Raw genomic sequence first — 22500 nt, 5'->3', positions numbered from 1 at the left:
TTGATGTCCTCAGTGTTTCGTTCTAGCGCAAGAGAAAGAAAAATCGGCTAAAAAACAATAGCACGCAGCGAGGAGAACGCGGTTGAGCCTGCAGTTTCGATTGCACGGGAAAAATCAGGGAAAACGTGCTCCAAAAGCAAGGCATAAAAGCCCAGAAGTTGCTCAGCAGTTCCTTTATGATTCTATCTAATAAGTATGTGTATTTTTTACCAAAGAATTGACCTTCCATTGTTTAGAAATGAGATATATATATTTAGAAGACTGACATGGTTGACTCAGGTTCATTTCAAAAGCGTGTATTCTTTTGTGTACGCAATGATTCAATTCCACGATCACAAAATAATCCCGATTTGCTGAAAACTGTTATTGAAGACAGAATGTTGCTCTGAACTTGCCCAAGTTACGAAGGAAGAGCTCAAATGTTGGCCGAAATACGAAAAAGTGCTACTTTTTTGCTCCAAATCGAAAATCTGTTTTACAAATTCGAAACGGGCCAAGACTCGGTGAAAAGATGTACACGGTTGGACTGGAACGAACATGGATTAGAGGCTAACAAACGAGAATCGAGCCTCCATCGCACGTTAGTTCCAGTTCAACCGTGTTTGACGTGAGTGGGTTTTTTTGTGATTTACAAACCTGGACGCTGACTGTCAGAAACTGGAACCCAGAAAATCACACGGGTTATCACGTTCAAAATTTTAAAGATCGTCTCTTAACCGAAGTGGTGCCATTCTCGACTTATCTTGAAAAAAACGGATAATATCTTAAATGAAGTTATCCTGCGATAACAGGGCATACACCATGATCAGTGAAATGAATTCACCAACCTGTATTGGGTGAAGTGCCTGTTCCTTTATACTCGAGAGTTAGTTTTAAATTCTGGAATACCTTTATCGACTTTATCCGGTGGTTTAGGAAATCAATTCATCCAAGGCAATGTGGGGAAAGGAGTGATCCAGGGATGAAAATCAAGGAGCATTACCGTGTTCTGAGCAAAATCTCCTTTAAGAAAAATGCCAACCAAAAGACAAAAAAACTCCATTCTGTAATTTTGAATGAAAAGGAATAATATTAAATGTTTCTTTTTTGTTCATATGTTTATTTTAAATTTTATAGTCCTCCTTAAAGTTTTCCTGTATACATGTCTTTGTGAATGGTGTTCTCAGACATAACTAACGAAAATAAGCCCGATTTATCACATCAAACGTTTTGATCTAGTTAGCGGTGTAGCTGAGTCTTTACTAAGGAAGTTTCTTACAGACAAGTCCACAGTGCCAACCCGGACGAATAGCGTCACAGCGAAGATCATTCCAATATCCAGACGCTCTGTTTGGCAGACAATCTGTTCGCCGAGTATACATGTGACCACATAGTTCCGCCTCTCCTCCATTCGGTTCATTTGGGGCCCAGTTTGTGTAAACGGGAATAGAATGGTCAGACCACATAAAGTTGTTTATGCGCGGGTCTCTTTTGAGGCCGATCCAGACCTGTTCCACTGACGGGGCTTGTTTTCTTGCTAGCGCCAAGACAAATTCATTTTCCTCAAGGCTGTTTTATTTTGACCAACTCTCCTTCCAGTTCGTGACAGTAAGCTTGTGCCTGATGCCAGTTCTTGATGGAGCTATTAACGAGGTAACAGTAGCTGTTGAACAGCGTCCAGTCTCTTGGGCAAGGAGTACCTGCAATGTTTGTCAAAAACAAATCAACGCATAATTTACACGACATTATTGTCGACGTTAATGGGTACTGCAGACTTTTACACGGTTTTTTTAATCGTATTTCTGAAGCCTTCACCTCTCATCTCTATAAAATTTGTATCGTTTCCGGGATTTTCCGAGGTTAAAATATCCTTAAAAACCGACGTTTCGACCAGTTTCACTGGTTGTCTTCAGGTTGTTTTAAAATGCTATCAATTTAGTCGTTCAGCTTGGTAACCGCACATGACGTATCGTGATCATTATACCAAAATGCAGTCTGAGGCCTGTCAATTACTTTTACTTTTGCGATAATTCACTGTCTACTACAGTCTTTTTCACGATCGAAGAAGGAGTTTAGGATTGGTTTCCATGTTTCAACATGGTCAAAATTGTTAAGGACTCTCATTCCGCGATGTTTTTGTCGTAGTTCGCCAATTTTGGTTTTTTTTATATATATGAGCGAATGTGAGAATGATATACACATATGAAATGAATTTGTTGATAGAATCCGTGCCCCATGCAGATGGGATTTGAAACCACGACCCTCCGTGATCTAGTACGGATGCTCTAACCACTGAGCTACTGGAGACTCTGTGGTGAGCAAGGGTGAAATGTGGGTCTTTGAATCAAGCTGCATCACGCAGCTACAGAGTCAAAGAACGACTGACAGCATAGCTCATAACTGCATCGCGCAGTCAACCCTGGAGCATATCTAAGATGCGGCCAAGCAACCACCCAAGTGAGCTAATGGGAGAATGATATACACATATGAAATGAGGTTGTTGGTAGAACCCATTGGTTGGCCGCATCTTAGATATGCTTCAGGGTGACTGCGCGATGCATTTATGAGCTATGCTGTCAGTCGTTCTTTGACTCTGTACATTTCACCCTTCAGGTTCACCATAGAGTCTCCAGTAGCTCAGTGGTTAGAGCATCCGACTAGATCACGGAGGGTCGTGGTTTAAAATCCCAGCTGGGGCTCGGATTTTTCCGAGTTCCCAATGTGTTCTATCAACAAATTCATTTTTATATATTTTGGTTTTGTTCATATGTTAATTGACTTATTATAGAAAAATAAATAACGAAGAGAACCGTCTGTGTTAGGTTAAGCATGTTCGTCGTTGTAGTGGTAAAGACACAGTACTAAAGATCTGGAGGGTCCGATTTCGAGTACCGGTCAGTGCATTGTACAGTTCTTGATCTTTGTTCTCTTACTATGCTGCAATTTTGAGATTGAATGGATAAGTGTATACGAAACGAAAACAAGATTTGTTGAGATGCGTTAGAATGAGCTTGAGGTAAGGTATAGGTGTTTTCAATCCTTTTTGGGTGTTTGATAGCTGCTTAAAGGTCTTGAAACTAGGAAGAGTGCATATTCAGCCTAGGTCAAATGAGCATCACCAATCAAAACCTATGTAGCGAGAACGAATTTTACCGCGGGCAACGTAACATACGTGCTCCAGGATCCAATACGTCATGCGCATCAAATGAATAAATGTAACTATATATGTAATCGTAAATGGTGTAATAGACTTGTGAGAAAGACTAGCAACTATAGCTTATTATCGGAATAAAAATTTGATAAACTCTTCCCCCAAACTAATTAGTAGAGACAAAGTGTTACGTACCAAAAGACCATCTGGTTAAAGCTTGTGTAAAGATTTTCTGCATCAAAGGATGATTTGAAGCTAGCATTACAAAAAAACCATTGAAATATGAGAGACTTAAGTGTAAGGATACACTGAATGATGAATCTTTCAAGTGTGACGCAATCAAAATATATGCCAGCAACACAACCACTGGGCTACTCAATACCTGATACATGTGTAATGATTATCCAAAGCACGATAAGTGGATACTTTTTCATCACAGCGCGGATTCCCATCTGGCAACTGATAAAGAAAGTTGCATATTAGAAGTACATTAGTAGATTTTGGTTTGACACGCGATGGCGGGATCGAAACTAATCTGACTAATGGCGTGACTCAATATGTTGTGGAATAAAAACCTTGCTTTGTTATGGTCGAATTTAGTAAACGCGATGGTCTAACTGTGAAATGGCGCACAATAACGCGCTTCCTGATTCTAAATATAAAATTCACTTTTGAAAGATCTTAAAATATCCCTGATCATCCGATCAAGAGTATCGAAAATGTTAGACGAAAACGCATAAATTCTGCCAAAAACCTCTTGGAGACATCGTTGGAAGAAACAGCCACTTTTTGCTGGAAAGAATATTAGGACATAACACAACACCAGGTCCCAGTTGTTGAAAAGGTGGATAACGCTATCCACTGGATAAATCACTATCCAGCGGAAAAACAATAGCAAAACCAATTGAATTATCCAGTGGATAGAGAGGATTTATCCACCCTTCGAACAACGGGGCCCTGTACTTCTTTAAATAAACATCTCTTAACAACAGCATGAAACTTTTGAAATCTCTGCCTAAGGCAATAGTTGAAATATGATCGTTTATGGCTAGGGTGAGTGGGGGAGGCAATAAATTTCTTTTAACGTTTACAAACGGGTGTAACTGAGAGGGTGGCTTTTGCCGAAGCAGGTTTGTTACAGGTTAGCATTTGTATGTTGTTAATGGTGTGAGGTAAGCTTTTTATAACCTCTATGTTATGTCTGTGCCTGCTTCGAAATGTTTCTCCATATTACCTCGTTCAATTGAAATATGAAAAGAAAATAGAACGTTTGAATTTTGCTCGAGTGCGACCTCAGATGAACCTAAATGTTCTAAGACAACGTTCGCCAACGCGTTCTCGCTTTTGGTTTAAAAGTGCAATTATGCCATTCCTTCTTGTTAACGATTTCATGGACACTAAACATTTTAAAGTAAACAGGCGCGATTTTGAAGGCAAGCCATATAAGTCTTCATTTTTAAACTCAGTCATTCTACGAAATAATGAGCCTGATTGTAATTGTTTACTTTCCACAGAATTAAGAGAGCATTCTCTCAATTTCCGCTCCCTTCAGCTCAGACAAGATAAACACTCTATACGTCTGTTTAGGGGAAGGCGCAGTGGTTAGAGCACTAGTCTCTCACCAATGTGGCCCGGGTTCGATTCCAAGATTGGGCGTCAAATGTTGGTTGAGATCGTTGGTACTCTCCTCTGCACCGAGAGGTTTTTCTCCGGGTACTCCAGTTTTCCCCTTTCCTCAAAAATCAACATTTGATCTGATTTGCATTAATTTCATGATTTCGGTGTTCCCCATTAGTGCTCCAGCGCTAGCTGACTAGATAATTTTAAATAAAGCTCCTTTCCTTTTCCTTTCAGTAAAATGCAATGCAGTTACTTCATGATGGTTCCATAAATTATGTCGAAAGACAATTTTGCGGCTATATCTTCATCTTAACGGTTTTTAGCGCACATTTTCCATATGAAAATGCAAATAAAAATAATTAACGCGAATTACAAGCCAAGACCCGCCACAGAAACTATGTCTTCTTAAATTTGCCGCAAACCGCTTTTTGCTTCAGGCTGCGGAGCATACCTTGACTGACGTCTATTACAAATACTAAAAGACAGCAATGAACTTAGAGCGAAAGAGAAGAATACCGTTATATAGTGCAGGAGTGAAGACCTGTAAGCTGTTTGAGAAGATCATTTTCAAAACTATCTGAGTTCATCAAATTGAATGAAGCACAAAACGGATATAATTTGTCTCTTATTTACATCCTAAAAGGTATTTCAAGGGGTTCGTTTTTGATAAATTATACAAGACGAAATTTTCTCGACATTTTATCTTTCTACTTTGAGAGACTTAACTCGCTCCGCCCTTACTGAGTTAAGCCTATATATAAATACACTAACATTTTTGACAACTACAGGTAATTTAGAAAACAGACTTTGTACCGGAAAAGGGAAAATTATGATAACGCCAGCTTCATCTAGATATAAAACTGCTTCGAGATTTCTGCATTGGAGGTCAGGGTACAGCAAGCTGAGCTATTTATAGACAGAGTTGACTGAATAGAGTGTAATGTGAAGTGCTAGATTTCAATCCCATATGAACCATGTGAGCGTTAGCCCTACAGATGGAAATGGGCCCACACAAGGACAGAGAAAAACTCTGACCAGGGTGGGAATTGAACCCACGACCTTCGGGTTAGATCTCCGCCGCTCTACCGACTGAGCTACAAGGTCAGACGGGAGCAGGCCGTGGGAAGTGAAGATGTTAGAGTCACGGCAATGAACATGTACAAGTACAGGGAGAGGTTACGTTTATACAAACGTTGGCCGTGTAGCACTTATATTTTTTAACAGAGTTGACTGAATAGAGTGTAATGTGAAGTGCTAGATTTCAATCCCATATGAACCATGTGAGCGTTAGCCCTACAGATGGAAATGGGCCCACACAAGGACAGAGAAAAACTCTGACCAGGGTGGGAATTGAACCCACGACCTTCGGGTTAGATCTCCGCCGCTCTACCGACTGAGCTACAAGGTCAGACGGGAGCAGGCCGTGGGAAGTGAAGACTTGTGATATTGCAATTGTGAATGTCGTTCATGATGTAGAGCTTTTGATATCTTCACTAAAAACTACCAATAATGACTGCAGCGTGAGGTTGACTGTTAAGCCCTCAAGTAACCTTGAAAAAAGTCAAGCATACCTTTCCAAACTGTTATTCAGCCCCAGAGTTTCGTAGTTTTTGAAAGCCAACTCTATACTTATGAAATATTAATTCCGTTCGCTAAACTATCGCGTTACCTGGCGAAGATATCTTCATACGCATTGGCTGAGCGATTTCGGAAAGCCGTGTATGACTCGAAGGGGGTTTTCCATGAGAAAGCGCATCTTTTTTACGTTATATCAAGTCCGCCAAGAATTACGATAGTCATTTCAAGGTATTTGCAGTGTTTTCAAGTGATTTTGTAGATTATTTAAAAATACAGCTTAATTTGAAAAGCTCCTCAAACACCTACGCTCAACATGTTGTTTTATAGAAAGTTTTGTGGCATTGATTTCCAACTTCAGGGAGGCGGGGAGAAAATTTCCAACGGAAACCAAAGTAGTATTTGTCACCCGTGTCCCTCATTTTGGAGATGAGCGGAACATCTGTGACAATAATAAGACAGTTTTGAAGACAGGATATGAAGGACAATTCGTGTTTTTATCCACTCTCATCAACCCCGCCATCTTCTGGTTTGGTAAATCAAGTGTAATTTAGTGGACAGGCCTCATGACCAAGGACAATATTTCCTTTCTGACCGCATTCCTTTTACTAACCGAATTCTTTTTTGAGAGAACAATTATGGACAGTTTGGTTGCTGTTCTGACACGTAAACAGAGTAATGCAACTGAAGCATTATGTTCATATCGTAGTATCCGTACTTGATTATCATTAGAATTTGGAATCGCAGTTGGAAAGAAATGACAGTTAAATGATAATCGCATTCAGTGAGATAAGCACCTTAAGCTGGCCGGGATACGCCGTAAAAAGTGAAGGAAATTATTTCAGAAATTTCATCATGATGAACAGCTGTGTGGTGATGGAATTCGAATAAAGGTCCAGTGCGTAATTCAAATATATCGATCAATCATGAAAAAGTTTTAAAACTACCGAGATCTGAGCAAAATAAAACTGAATTGTAAATTTTCCCTTCAACCACAATGCATCGATAAATAGAAAAGAAAAACATTGCGGTTAATGTATATCAGTAATGCATCATATTCAAATAATCACTGAGAAAGGAAATCAAGCTTTAAAGGAGAAAGCAAGGAAATTTCCACAGGTATATATTGTCAAGGAGAAGGCACACAAATCACTTCTACGACCACACTTAGAATATGCCAGTTAGTACGTAGTGTATGGGACCCATACCTCGTTACTAGAAAAGGTACAGCGCAGATAGGAAGATGGGTAAAATCTTGATACTCAAGGTCCCGGGGGTCGTTACGAACTTATTTAATGAGCTGGGGTGGGTGCCATTAAACTCAAGCTCGACTGTTATGTGGAAAGTCATCAATAATGTGGTTAGTCTTTCTACGACAGCCCATGTAATTCAGAAACAGAGAGTCACAAGGCAGTTCCATCCTAAGAAGTTTGTTCAGCCATCAGCTTCTAGCAATGTTTATAAGTAAGTTTTGTATCAAGAACTGTGGAGGTCTCGAATGACTTAAGTATGATATTATTGGATCGGGGAGCGACCACACTGAACGCATTTTAACGTGCGGTTTCAGAGATTGATATTGATCTAGAATGACGCTAGTTTTACGTCAATAGCAGGGTGTGGAACTTGCTCTGACTTGATTAGTTTATTTTTTTCTCCTAATATATTTATGTAACAGAATTAAGTTATATTTACTGTCGAATTTCATTTTATTTAATAAGCTGGACTATAGAGTGCTGACCAATTCACATGCACCTTTGTGAATTAAATACATCTTTTTCGATGGTCTATCATGCAGTACGGACGGATATTTTGCAAGTTGCGTAGTATTTTTCCGAGCCCCGCAGGGGCGAGGAAAATACAAGCAATGAGCAAAATGTCTGCGAGTATTATATGTTAAACCATCGAATAAGATATTTATTATTCCACTACAAAAAGGTGTTACTTTGATTCAATTTTACCTGGTAAGAGTGTTTCTAAAAAAATGCATCATCTGTCCTTCCGGGTTCTTGCGGACGATGTAAAAAGCACAGAAAGCCAGCCAAATTTCCTTTATTTGATTGTACAAAGGAAGTGACGAGAGACAAGCGATGGCAAGCTAAATTCTCAGGCTTTGTATCGCGATGAAAACAATTTCTTTCATTGAAAAACTGCCGTTCCGTCCGTATTTGGTCTGTTTTAAACCGGTCAAACCGGGACACTACAGTGTATTACCGTCTCATATTTTGCGCTTTCTCTTGACTAAATATGGTAAATTAAAATGGCGTAATAGTGGAATAATAAAATTATAGATCTAACCCCCACCCCCCATCCCCTAACAACTGTACTTGGGTCAGATGGGTTCGTCATTTTACTCCGTCCAAGGGAAAACTGTGCAGCAAGGAACGAGAGGTTTCATGATTGAGATATCATTTCAGGATTACATCATCTCCATACGAATGCCATTTTTGGAATTTCAGATACACATTACATCTTACTCTTCATTTTGCATTTGAATATATAGGCCATTCCGGAATTGTGTAGGGAACTGGGAGGAGTTTCACATTTGAACCAATCGATAAATTGACACCATAACATGAAAGATAACGATGAGATTGGCCATCTGTCCAAGTTTGATGCTTTTAGGTCGAATAGAGACCAAGTTACGGACTTTAAAACATAGTTAAAGATGCATACAAACGCCTCTAATTTTGAGGCTGCGTCCCCCATAACTATATTAAAATTTTAAGAGTTTATATGGTTCCCGAATGGCCTATACGACCGTGAAGCCATCTTTCTAGCGACCGACCCAATCGGGGCTAGAATGCAGATTACAAACCGCACATGCTCAGTCCAACACTTCGCACAGTGCACAAATACAGTCCAAGTACAAATCACACGGAAGACAAAATTAATATATTTTCAAATATATCGCTTGCAAACTTTCTAATGCTGAGGAGGACCTCAGAAATATTGCCGTAAAGGAAGGGATGTCATGTTTGACGTAGGCTATCTTTGTGTCCTCAGGGACACGTATCTGATGAAAGGTAGTTTTGGGACCTCAGTGCTGATATAAGCGTTTCGCAGGTTGAAATCCTGATGTGGATAGTCTTGGGGTGCGTTCGATTGACCGTATTCCGGAATAGGAATACATGGAATACAAGTTAGAGGTCCTCCGTTTTTACGGAGGTTCACTTGAAAATTGTCAAACACCTACTAAAATGCTATTTTAAACATATTTTTATTGTCCTTGGTGTTTCGAAACGCGCCAAACATACCGTTTTAATCATCACTCCACGTATTCTTGTTCCGGAATAGGGTCAATCGAACGCGCCCTCGGTATGATCCTGTTTTAAGCTTTGGTGCGCGCATGCGCAAATATTATAGAGCTCGCTCGTGTCCTCGCTCGTCAGCCCGCTCTGATGCTAACCAATCATATTTGATACGCAATAGTTGCCTGCTGAATTGCGACGATTAGTATAAGTCAACAAAATTCTATATCATAAATTTTCAATGGAACGACACTCGCTAATTCTACCACAGCCAGGCACTTTCTTCTATGTAGGTATGCCTTCTTTGAAAAACTCTTTCAGGTCAGCTGTTCTTGGAGATATCTGCTCTTTTTTTCGGTGGCTTCTAGCATTCTTGTCCCACGACTTCCTAGAGTCAGTCTTTACTTGAAGGTTGTTGGCTTTCAGTCTAGTACTTTAATGCCAGGCTAACGGGGCTCCACGCCGCAAAGCGACCTGGGGCAGAGCCCCGTATATTGGAGAATATGGTCAGCCCTTTTTAGGGGTGCAGGGATTGCGCAGTGGTGAGAGCACTTCCCTCCCACCAATGTTGCCCGGATTCGATTCGGCGTCATATGTGGGTTGAGTTTGTTGTAACTTTCTAACCAAGGACCAGCGTAACCAGAAACAGAATTGAGTTTGTCAGTTGTCTACTGCACCGAGAGGTTTTTATCCGGGTACGCCGGTTTTCCCTCTCCTCAAAAACAATCATTTAACTCGATTTGCGTTAATTGTTACTTTCAGTTTACACTGAGTGTCCCCAATTAGTGCTCCTGCGCTAGAACGACTAGACACTTACTGATAAAGTTGTTTTCCTTTCCAAATGTTAAAGTTAGTGGAAGATTTGTTCAAATTCCAGTTATTAATGAATACTTATCCTGTCTCTTAGACATGGGGAGGACAATTTTTCTTATATTTATGTCCCACTCGGCAGGGACTTAATATGGTTTTCTTGATCATGAAAGCGTCTGATTCTGCAGAGGATTTTTATATGTCTCCTTTCTCCCTCAGCGGTGCAGGGAGTGTCACCTTGGAGACTGATATTTCAAATGGATCTAAATCGATGATGTTGACAACGATGGCCCAATAAATGTTCGTAAGTTTGAAAAGCGGAAAAGAGGTCACAAAACTACATGATCACTAACGTCACCAACAGAGGGCCATCCGTCGGAAAATAAAGTATCGACACTTATTAAAATGGAATCCTTCCATTCCATACTTCCTGCATTGGCTCTCAAGGGCTATAAACACCGGAAAAGTGAATTCACAAATCCTTCTCACGCATGTATGTTTCTTAAACTATTCCCATCAAAAATTAAAATGGGTCTGTTTAGTTTATCACAACTGCTACAGCCTTTGCAAAAACACGAAATAGAAGGTAATGACATGAATGTGATAAAGAGCGCTGTTTTCTTTTTTTTCGAGAGAGAAGCGATGGAGCAAAAAAAACACGAGTCTCACGATGAATAATTTTAAATGTTCCTATTTCATCTTGAGTGAGATTTGTATCCTCGGAGATCTAGGGGCAGTCAGTCGGGCAAGGAGAAATAAGGCGACGACTTGAAAACTTTCGTCGCCGTATCTCCTGTCGCGACTTTGAAAGAAGACTCCCCGCGAATTGAATTATGGTCCATTTCCTGTGATGGTTCGATCGTTCTGTTTTTATGCATGATAGCAGGTAACCTCAACGCGAAATATTGAAAAATTGCTTGTGGGATATTTTCCATAAATGCCTTAGGATTTAGGGGGAAGGCATGCTGAGTTCATAGTATCGGAGAACTTTCAGGTAAGCCTAAATGTCGCGTGCGAGAATGCTGCTAGTCTCAGGACAATTTTCGGTCTACGAGCGATTTTTAAGGATTGTGAAATCAACACGCAAAACAAATTACTTGTTTAGAAGATGTCCAGCTTTAAGTCGAAAAAATATTGATGGGTGCTGCTTGTTGATTGTAGTAGAGTCTCATTTCGAACTTCATCGTTCGGCGGTTCCTGGTAAAATTATGAAACAAGCAATGTCAGATCTTATTGTGGGCCGTACCAAAAAGCTCGCGCAGTTACTTTCTATCCGTTTACTTTATTTTGGATCTTGCTCTTGATTGCTTTCTGTTGTGGATGAAACTTTGTGAGAGCAAAAGAAAAAAATCATTCGTACATAAATTAAACTGCATATAAATGGGGGGAATTATAAGACTTAGTGTCTTGTATTGTTTCGCCGGCTTTTTGGCCAAGCCGATGAGTTTTTCGAAGCTGTCCACCGTAGAATACAAATTCTTATGTTTGTTTTCTTTTCCTAAGTAAACTTGCAAGTCTTGCCTAATAATTTTATGATATCGTGCTTTGTTATCATTAGCTTAGCTGTATGCGTCCACCGTTGTCCTGGAATTTTTTTAGTTGCCAAGGTGTCGAAATGATTTACTCGCTTTCTTAATTAATTTGCAGGTGAGCTGTGTTACTTCAAGTTTTTATTCATAGTGCATAACCGATTTGTCGAGATCAAGGGACAAAATACAAAGAGGAAGAGCTGTAAAACTTGAAGGGCCAGTTGCTTTGTTGAGATGGCCGCCATGGATGAATCAAACTCGCAACCATCTTCTGAAATCTATGGCGCTTTAAGAAACTTCGAAATTGAAAAGAAAATTGGACGAGGCCAGTTCAGTGTCGTATATAAAGCGAGATGTCTAGTGGACAACTCGGCAATCGCACTAAAGAAAGTCCAGGTAACGTACGTACTTGCATTTACACGTGTACATATCGTAATTTTAGCGAATATGTTTAATAAAAAGACGCATCCTTTTTGTGGTTATAGTTAGCAGCTTGCACTCCAGTTTTAAAGGTAGTTTGATTAATTTCTTGTACCTACTAAAAAATAATCAGAACTTGAGCTTTTTATATTTTTACCATATTTCTCATCCGAATTTTGTGATGTAATATATATATAGGGAATAACGATTCTGGAATGATGACAATATTATTTCCCGTAACTCCGGAAAGTGGTATTAGAGATTTTTTGAAACATTTTTATTGAAGTTTATATTTAGTAGAGCTGGCAAAATCCATAGACATTAGTTTGGCTAAGATAACAGAAAAGGCATTAAAAGATGTTCTTTCAATAAAAATAAACTAAGGCAATAATTCAAGTCTGACAAAATCAATATTTTATAGTTAATCTTGGATAATGCAGAAAGCTCTTTAATTTTCCACATCTTGGTCGTGCTGCCAGGTGCTCTTTAAAAATTGCAGACAGATATTTGCATTTTTCATTAGGTTGATGAGAGTTCTGTTTTCTTGTCTGGTTTAAATTCTAGTCTGTTATTGATATTGAATTCAGTGAAATCCATAAAGGCAGCTGCAGTGCTCAAAATCAGCGGTAGTCCAGTCGACCCAGACGACCAGAAAGTTTACTGGGCAACCAGTTTTTGGTAAAATTGCAACAGACAATCCAACCAAAAATAGAAAGCGAATTAATCACAAGCAGCACCTGACTTACATGTTGCTTAAATTCTATTGTCAATGTCCGATAGTAGTGTGAAGTTAATAATAATACGCAACTGAGCATTTTCCTGTGTTTTGAATTTCCGTGGCTTTTACAAAACATTGTCAGATAGGAAAATCACATTTACATGTAGGCAATGGAAAACTTAAGGACGTTCGCGCGAAAATTTTTTAACATTGATTTTTTCCTGAAAATTTTACCATTGAAAGATGATGAGTTAGTGATGTCAGAAATGTAAAAAAAATGGGGGGTCACTGACTTCATTTTGGAGAGAACTTGCCTGGAAGAACACCCTAAATCTGAAAAAATCTGGCTTCTTTAGCGAATAAGGCCACAGTGTCTGTAAGCTCAAAAATATTGCAATTACATCTTTGAAGTGAAATGTTCTCTACCAAACTTTGTTTACGTGGACCCGTCAAGTGAATTTAGTTAACTGTTGAGGTTCCTTAAAGAAGAAGTTCGGATTTAGCGGCCATAGTTTCATGCGCCTTGCAGCCGCAAGATGGCAGGATTCCATGTCCCGAGGACAGAAATCTTGAAATTTTTTTAACTTCCCACATTGATTTTTTGTTCATTTAAATTGTAAATAAAATCTGTTTCTGAAAAGAAAAGTGGGGGTCACTGAAGATCCAAGATTGTTAAATCCAAGCAAAGCTATAGCAATGGCCATCTGCCCTATCATTGTTCATTTTAGTACTTAGCGCACGCGCTCGATGCATGACGTGGCATGTGAATTTGCATGCACTCCAAGGATGCGCAGTAGCAATGGGCGCAAACGTCCTTAAACCCAGACTTCCACAAGGAACCACAGGCACACACTAAGATACTACAACCTATAACCTGTATGTTATGCAATAAATTGTACATTGGCAAGACAGGTAGATGACTAGGCGACCGATTCCGCAAAAACCTTAAAATTGCGATGTTGAGAAAAATGACAAGGATGCATCTAAGCCAGTCGCTCGTCATTTTAATCTCCCAGTAACCACTCCAAAAAACACATAGCTATCTGCGCCCTTTCCCTACGTCAAGGTACGATGGAAAGCCGCAAGAATCCGCAAGAATCCAAATCGGCATCCTTAATTAACATGCGCTTTTCATGTAACTAATGTGTTCCTATTTTTCACATTGCCATGTTACCACCAATAGTGTAGCTCCTACTCCACTATAAAAACTACACACAACCCATAATTCCTCGATTTGCTCTGACGAAGGGCTAATGCTCGAAACGTCAGCCTTTAGAATCTCCGTACGGTGGTCAAATTTTTGTATACTACTTCCCCACCGACGCAGCACCACAGTTTAGAAACTACCGCCTGCACGGATTTATCAGGGCAACCTAATTCATGGATTTGGTTGCCTCGCTCTTGAAACAGGGACAACCTGGAATTTTTTCTTAATTTCGAGCACTGCCTAAGAGTATTGGCTAGCCTTCTTAATTAAGCATCACCTGAGAGTGAATTTTGTTTATCTATTATTTCTCGTATTTATAACTTAAGAATGCGCATCTGATCATAGTCATGTTGAGATGCGCACTAGAAATGATTAAATTATTATAATAATTATTATTATTATTTGCAACCAAGTACAGTATTTCACAGAGTCAATCTTAAACTTAATTGAATGTAGTGTTCACAAAAAAAAAGTTAAAATAAAATCAAACCTAAAATAAAAAACAAAAACAAAAAACAAAAACAAGCAGGTCACAGTGGGTGTTTTCCATTTACCAAGAAATTCCGGAAATTCCAGTTGGGATGTAAATGGAACACACGTTTTTGGTTCGTTCCACTGGAAAAGTTCGGGAATAAACGGAACTTCTGAAAAGGTAGTCCTGTTTTCCCGTTGGAAACTTTCCGATGGAAATGTGTGTTCTATTTACAACTTTTGGAAGGTCTTACCACTTCCAGGCTATTCACGGCCACATTTTTAAATTTTGCCGCCTAAAATCGCAATCACTGGGCGGCGAACGGACCTGAATTAAATGGAACACGTTTTTCACGTGATGGAAATTTCCAACGAAATTTCCGGAAATTTTGTGTAAATGGAAAACGCCCAGTATGAAGTGACATTTGATGGCGCAAAAATCTGGAGCACTGTACATTGACCCTTCGATCTGGTTCTGAGAGTGAGATTTACGTTATTGATTTTACTCTGTCTAATGCCAGACAATGTTAATTGTCAATAGGGGCAACTTCAGGGACGAATGGGTTATTCTAACTTTTAACATCATCCACTCAAAGCTGTGTCCTCTAAATAAGCACTTTTAGTCGTGAAAGTGAGACTTACTAGGTACCTCTACTTGGAGATAGACTAAATCGGCCAAGAAATCATTTCCTTCTAAGTCTTACAGCAACAGGAACAGGAATATCCCACCCTTGCCTGACCAGTCCCCCCTACAAACAACGACCTTACACCCATCCAATGCGTCCTCTAAACCCAAACCTCCAAATGGATGATTTTACCTGTCAATGAGGGCGGTTCAGGATACTTAGTACCACTGTGACAGTTTTTTTCTTTAATTTGGCCAAATATGATTATGAACATTGTACCCAAGCCAAGGATGTGTTATTGTACTCATAGCTGTATTAAGTTAACTGTTATTAATTTTGTATTTATGTGTAGATCTTTGACATGATGGATGCTAAAGCAAGGCAAGACTGTATTAAAGAAATTGATTTACTTAAGGTAAGCACTATTTGTCTTGTTTTTGATAAGAACTGATACTGTGAACACAGGCAGCCCAGACACGATATTGTACTTAAAACCATAGTTAACAGAGATTTACATGGTTTACCTAGAAATACAGTAATGATAATTATTACAACACCCAGTTTGAGTACTTTAAATAATTGTGTTGCTTTTTATCTTTGGTGAATTGTACCGCCAAGGATGAAAAGCCCCAAAATGCCATCTTTAAGTTAACAGTCAGAAACAACCAGGGTGACATCTGCAATAAATATTATACTTAAATTGGTTGGTTTCGATTGTTTAGATGGCATTTTAAGGCTTTTCATCCTTGGTGGTACAATTTAAATTCACCAAAGATAAAAAGCAACACAATTATTTAAACATTGTATTCCATCTGAGTGTTAGCCCTGTTAGGAAAATATGGGCCCACACAAGGACAGAGAAAAACTCTGACAGGGGGTGGGAATGGAACCCACAAGCTCTGGATTAGATTTTCTTTGCTCCATTGACCTAGCCACAAGGTCAAGTGGGAGCTAGTCAGTAGCCATGGGTGTTAGAGATGCCATTTCGTGACAATGGACGTGTGCAAGTAATATATTGCCCACCTTTGGTTAGCAGAATGGGATTTAAGGGGCTGCAAGTTGTGAGGTTATAGACTGTTGTTTCAATGAAATTAATTAAGTTTTAGGGGTACTAGTACTGTATGTGGTTTCTTGTACGTGTAACAAAATCATTATTTTTGTAGTGAAGAGTCTGGAAAATGTTTACCATTACAGTAGAAAAAGAAAAGAGAAATGATCTTTTTCAACAATAATTTGAGCATAGGTACTTGGAAACTCTGAGTAGCAGGTGGTCATATAATATTATTCTAATAAATTTTCAGAAAATAAGGATCTGTATACCCATTGACTGTACAATAACTACAGATTTTTGACTGTTAGCCTGGAATTGGGCTGCAATTTAACCATAAAAATTGCCAAAAACTACGGTTGACCTACATGACTTGTGTATTCTATTGAAACTTTAATTTTTTTTTAGCAACTTAATCATCCCAATGTGATCAAGTACTTGGCTTCTTTTATTGAAAACAATGAGGTAAGATGTTTTCACTAGGACTATTTTGGTGACTACGGTGACATTTGTTGACTTTGGTGACAATGATTTTGTGACATTGCGTGTAGCCTTGTAAACAAAGTCGTTGATTTATTACTTGAGTAGTTTTGATACTTGGAGTCAGTTTTCAGATGATGGCTTGCATGGGTTGGTAACATTTAATAATTTATTACCTCTTCTGCAATGACTATGCTTTATACATGTACTCCAGATGCAAAGGGGTTTGTTTCTTTTTTTTTAGATTTCAGACAAAAATAGCGGAACATCGCCTCCTTTTCATAACGCAACCACATGTGATCTCGGAACCAAGTTTTCTAGAAAGATCATGATTTCGTTGGTTTCCTTTGACCCTCATCTGTTTCTTCCTCATTAATACACTGTTAGTCTTCTGTATTTTTTCTCTGATTCAATCTGGCTTCCAAGCTATCTATCGTATAAATATGTTTTCACTGTGACACTTTAATTCCCAAATTTGTCACGCTTGGTTGTGCATGAGACCTACATGTCCAGTAGAGCATGACTGAAAAGTACACAAGCAATAAATTTCCTCCCATGGTCTGCATTTCAGCTTGTAATTTTTGTATTGAACCAGAAACCCATAAGGGTTGAAACGTGTAACGCGCGTTCACAGCTTCCGAATATTCAGTGCGAACTGATTGGTTGAATGTTTCAGTGCTAAGTACCATATTTGGAAACCCCTCGCTCTTGTTGTTCCAAATATGGTACTTAGCAAATTCAATGTTCGTAAGCTTGTTTCCAAGCACACAAGGGGCCGTTACACGTTTCAACCCTTATGGGTTTCTGATTGAACTGTATCTCTTCTTTTGTGCTTCCTTCTGAGTTTTTCCCCCAGATTTTGAAAGGGAGAAATTGTCCCCTTCGCTGTTTTTTTAAGGGACAATTTCAATATCAGTGTGGGATTGGTGCAATTATTCACAGTTTCTGTTTAATACAGTAGTATTTGGCAATTTTCATCCAACAGGACATAGGGAACATCTTTTTAGACACGATAATATGATAATTTTCATTCCTAGCCTTAATAATAACACTAAATTTAACCTGAGCTCTATAGTGTTTTTTCACAGTTAGGGTTTAATAATTATATTCTTATTGTAGTTGGATACATTGTCAAACCTGTTTCCTTTCTTCCACAGCTTAACATAGTTTTAGAGTTAGCTGATGCTGGTGATTTGTCTAGAATGATTAAGGTACAATTCAAATTTATGTGAAAAATAAAATGTTTCTAAACCTTTGAAAGTTATATTTTCAATTAACTGACAAATTTTTGGTCTTGAAGCGTATACATCTCACGCTTTGGATGAGTTTTGCACACAGGGGTGCACAGTGAATACTGCAGGTTTCTGTAGCCGGCTCCCCTTCATCCCAATAATAGGCCTAACAACAAAACATTGAAGTTCAGACCCTATTCTGCAAATGCTGTGTGGGTTCCTTAACATCCAGAGAATTTTCTTAATGTTCAAGGGTTGTAAGATGACTAGCACGTAGTTTACTGTCCTTAAATCCAACTAGACTTGGATGCCTAAATAATTGTATGACAACATTGGTAGCCCTTTCTGATCAGTTATGTCCAGAAAGCGAGTGTACTGCCATTAAACCTTGAAACCCATGTACAAGGTTGTTTGGTAGTGTTTTACCTACTGAGTGAAGATGGCTGACAGGAAGGGTAAATGGATGGAGGGAAGGTGTCAATAATTATATAATAGCTAAATTAAATGCTCCACAACATCCTCAAATTTCAAGGCTGTGATAAATGTAGTTTCCATTCATGAGGAATCAAAATTTATGTGCAAACATCTGTACTAAACACTATTATTAGCATCTTTGTATTCCTTTGTCATAAACTCGTAAGTTAAACAGTCATTATGTTTTATAAGGCTCAGCCTGGTTGTATGGTTAATTTTCCTCTCCTTAACTGCAGAGAAGGCCAGCTGAAAGTATGTGTTGTTGAAGGGGTGATACTCGATCTGGTTTACAAAACCCATGTTATTGATTAGAGGAAAATATTTTTTAATTCGTGTTTCTTTTTTAAATCTAAATAGCATTTTAAGAAACAGAGCAGATTGATACCAGAGAGAACAGTTTGGTAAGAACAGCATTCGCTTTTTTCACCAATCCCATAATACAGTTCATTTTGGGGGTTATTTGCATTAAAACAATGGATATCCAGTTCACTGAAGCATGATACAGTCCCAAGAGTAATTAAGTTGTATTGTTTTTATGTAAAGACCCCCAAAACGTATTGCATTATGGGATGGTGAAAATAGTCAATGAAGTATTTTCCATGATAGTAAATTAATTAGGCAGCACGGATGATCACTCGCCTCACACCAATGTGGCCCAGGTTCAACTCCGAGACTTGTCACAAGACTGACTGCCAGAATGAACAGTTTTCCCCTCTCCTCAAAAACCAATCTATGATTTGATATGAGTTGATTTTCTAATATCAGTTACACATTGTATTAGTAACATTTTAATTTTATAAATACTTAAAACAATTGAACATGTTCTGAAACTTCTTCAGGACAGAAAACCATTTGTCAAGGTCTTTGAGCAAAATACAGTGGTTGTCTCTATTGTGCTTGCCAGTACCGAAGATGACTGGTTCTTAGTTTCTTGTCACTATCTCTCAATGTCTCATCAGATTCAATTTGCACCAAACTATTTATGTGACACTGCTTATTTTATTATTTGATATCTAATCGTTTCTGACAGTTTTATTCTCACCATTTTAAACTTGAAAATGGTGTCATGAGGACGCTAAAAGGTTGCTCATCTTTCAATTACCTGGACTATTTAGTGGTCCCAAGCAATCTTGATACAATTGAACAAACCTTGATCATCAAAGTATGATGGGTGAGAGATGAATACTAGTGGCTAAATGTATGTCCTAGGCAGGATTCAAACATTATGAAAACACTGGTTGGGCAGTACTTTGCCCATTGAGCTACTTGAGAACTTCTGGGGAGCAAGGTCACTTATCTCGGTCCTTAATTTGATGAAGTGTCCCATTGGTCTGCTGGGTGGCCATTGTTTACAAAATCAATGTTGTACATGACATTCATGATTGTACACCTCAAAATAATTTCAAGCAGGGGTTTCATTAGGAACTGGTCACCAGCGGTATACCGCCATCTGTTTGTCAGAAATTTGCCTTTCACCACAAGCTACTCAGTCTTGATTTTCACTCAAACCCATGTAAAAGAAAATATCGGGATTTCCTCGTTAACATGCAATCTGACCTTCATATCATGACAATCCAAAAAGGTTCCACCGCTTACATTGATTAGCCCAGGCATCAGACCTACTTCAAAGTTATTGAAACCCCTGTAAATGCAACTATTGATTCTACGTGGTGTAATTTTGCTAGTAAGCAACTATGTAATCAACTTTCTCGTGGGTTTTGTTTATCCATTTAACAAATTAGTACAGTAGTTGCATGGGTGAGAGACTTGTGAGATGAGTTATTTAGAATGAAGAATCTTGAAATTTAATAATTTTAAGAGGAGTGGCTAAGTGCACCACGGAGAATGTCAATAATTATTTCATCTACAGCCAGCGTTAGTGTGTTTGTTTCCCAGAAAATCACACTCTAGAAGTGGCATGACCATTCTGGGGGTGGGGGGTAGGGGTTGAGGGGTAGGGGGTGAAGGGTACCATAGCTGAAACAACCCAAACCTTTACAAAAATGCTAACCTTAGGCCTGAATATATTTGATAACGAATATCGTTGTCGATAAGAGTACAGACAACGCTGAACTACTTTCGATTTGTTTTTTACCACAATATTCAACGCCAAAGAAAGTTTTTATTTCCGAGCGTGACCAAAATCATCACACAAAGAAAGAGCAAGCGTTGTCTATAACTTTGTCGCAATATGATTGGTTTATTCCCAAAATGGGCGTTCCTGATTGGCTATTACATTGCGTGACAAATTGACGCGAGCATGACGCGTACAGCGTTGTCTGGACTCTTATCGACAACGGAAAATTAGCCAATCAGATTGCGATATTACAAGCAATTGTGGTAAAAATAATTTAGACGACGTTCTTGTGGCCGTGGTCGTCGTCGTCGTCAATGCTTAAGGTCCCCATTGTCTGGTAATAAACTTGATGGGTGGCTCTCTTGCCTGGATAGAAAGGACGAAACTGTTCTTGTATATTGGTTTTTCTTTCCAGGAAGTATTTTGTACAACTCACTGCAGCTTTGGAACACATGCATTCACGGCGTGTTATGCATAGGGGTAGGTAAACAAGTGATGATATCACCATTGCAGTAATAGCTTACAATCAATGCCAGATAAACTCATGGCAACAAAATTCTCCATTTGATCTTTTAGTTTCCACAGCAATGTCATTTAAAGAAGATGATTATTTACAAGGTTCTTCCTTTAAAATTTAACAGATATCAAGCCTGCTAATGTATTTATAACAGCAACTGGTGTTGTAAAACTTGGTGATTTAGGATTGGGAAGATTTTTTAGTTCCAAAACTACAGCAGCTCATTCTTTGGGTAAGTTAAATAACGATACATATGGGTTGAAAATCAATTGGTAGGGATAACTTCACACCCAGTATTAATGCGAATGCAGCACTGCTTTTCAGTTCATTCATTGTTTGAAAGTGCTTTTACACTTGTTATGTCAACATTTATTTTTGAGACATTTATAAATAATTTGATTACAAAAATTAGCGATATTACACGACGTTTCGAAGTCATCTTGACTTCATTTTCAAGTGATAAACGTAATTTTCGTTTCAAGTTTCAATTAAGGACGTTCGCGCTAATTGTTTGTGCGCAACGTTACTGCGCAGGTAACGCGACTGTAATATGTCACGCATTACTTCGAGCATTAGTGAAGTTCAGGTTTTAAAACCTTTGCAAAAACCGTGGACGGTAAGTCTTGCACAGCGTTGGATCAGAGAAGATCGTGATCAGTCAAAATTGATTAAAAATATTTATGAAAGTCAAGTAGACTTCTGCACGACTGATATTCGCGAGGTTTTATCAGTTGTGCACTAGTCTACTTGACTTTCATACAAATTTTTCAAGCATCAGTTAAAATACCATGGCGACAAAAACGCCGAGGAAAAAATTCCAGGCCGGCAAAAGAATGCCACATTTATTTCCGAATCATCATGAAACTTCAAAGAGAAGTGAGCGGGAGGATGGAAAAGCTCTGGAAAAGGTAGCTGATCGAGTAGACTAGTGGCTGAAAGTTTGGAAAACTCGAGGACGAACCGTTGCGTAAATTTAATGGGACTGTTTCTTTTTAAAGTTTTTATTACCCTACGAACTTAAATTCAAAGTGAATGCATGTTTTTAAAGTTCCTTTTCTTTACTTTCGTGAAAATTGAGCAGTATTTTCGTCCTCGTCCGCTTGAATAGGACGGACCTGCGTGGAAACAATCAGCGATCGAATTTCACAAAAAACACACTCCAGAGGATGAGCATGACGGCAATGGAGAGATATTATACAAAACACTAACCAAATGAAGATGACCCCTGCTTAAAACTTCGGTGCTATGCTCGAGAAAGGTTTTTTTTTTTCGGTAAAAACCTTTCATCTCTTCAACGGTCGATCCTCTCTTGGGTTCC

General features: G+C 38.8%; 1 protein-coding gene across 1 annotated transcript in view; it reads left to right on the top strand.

Annotated features, from left to right (window-relative positions):
* Window positions 1-11219: 11219 nt before the first annotated feature.
* The window catches only part of LOC138027061 (serine/threonine-protein kinase Nek7-like), a 20608-nt gene continuing 9327 nt past the window's right edge, over window positions 11220-22500 (top strand). Inside the window, exons 1-8 of the mRNA XM_068874563.1 lie at window positions 11220-11377; window positions 12031-12308; window positions 15707-15769; window positions 16811-16867; window positions 18040-18093; window positions 18946-18989; window positions 21081-21145; window positions 21307-21414. Coding sequence (XP_068730664.1) covers window positions 12147-12308; window positions 15707-15769; window positions 16811-16867; window positions 18040-18093; window positions 18946-18989; window positions 21081-21145; window positions 21307-21414 — 553 coding nt within the window. The 5' untranslated portion in view covers window positions 11220-11377; window positions 12031-12146. The remainder of the gene's footprint in view (window positions 11378-12030; window positions 12309-15706; window positions 15770-16810; window positions 16868-18039; window positions 18094-18945; window positions 18990-21080; window positions 21146-21306; window positions 21415-22500) is intronic.

Source organism: Montipora capricornis, chromosome 2 (assembly GCF_036669925.1).
Source record: "Montipora capricornis isolate CH-2021 chromosome 2, ASM3666992v2, whole genome shotgun sequence".
Taxonomy (NCBI): domain Eukaryota; kingdom Metazoa; phylum Cnidaria; class Anthozoa; order Scleractinia; family Acroporidae; genus Montipora; species Montipora capricornis.
Note: the sequence above shows the minus strand (reverse complement) of the source record. Positions and strands in the feature narration are given on the sequence as shown.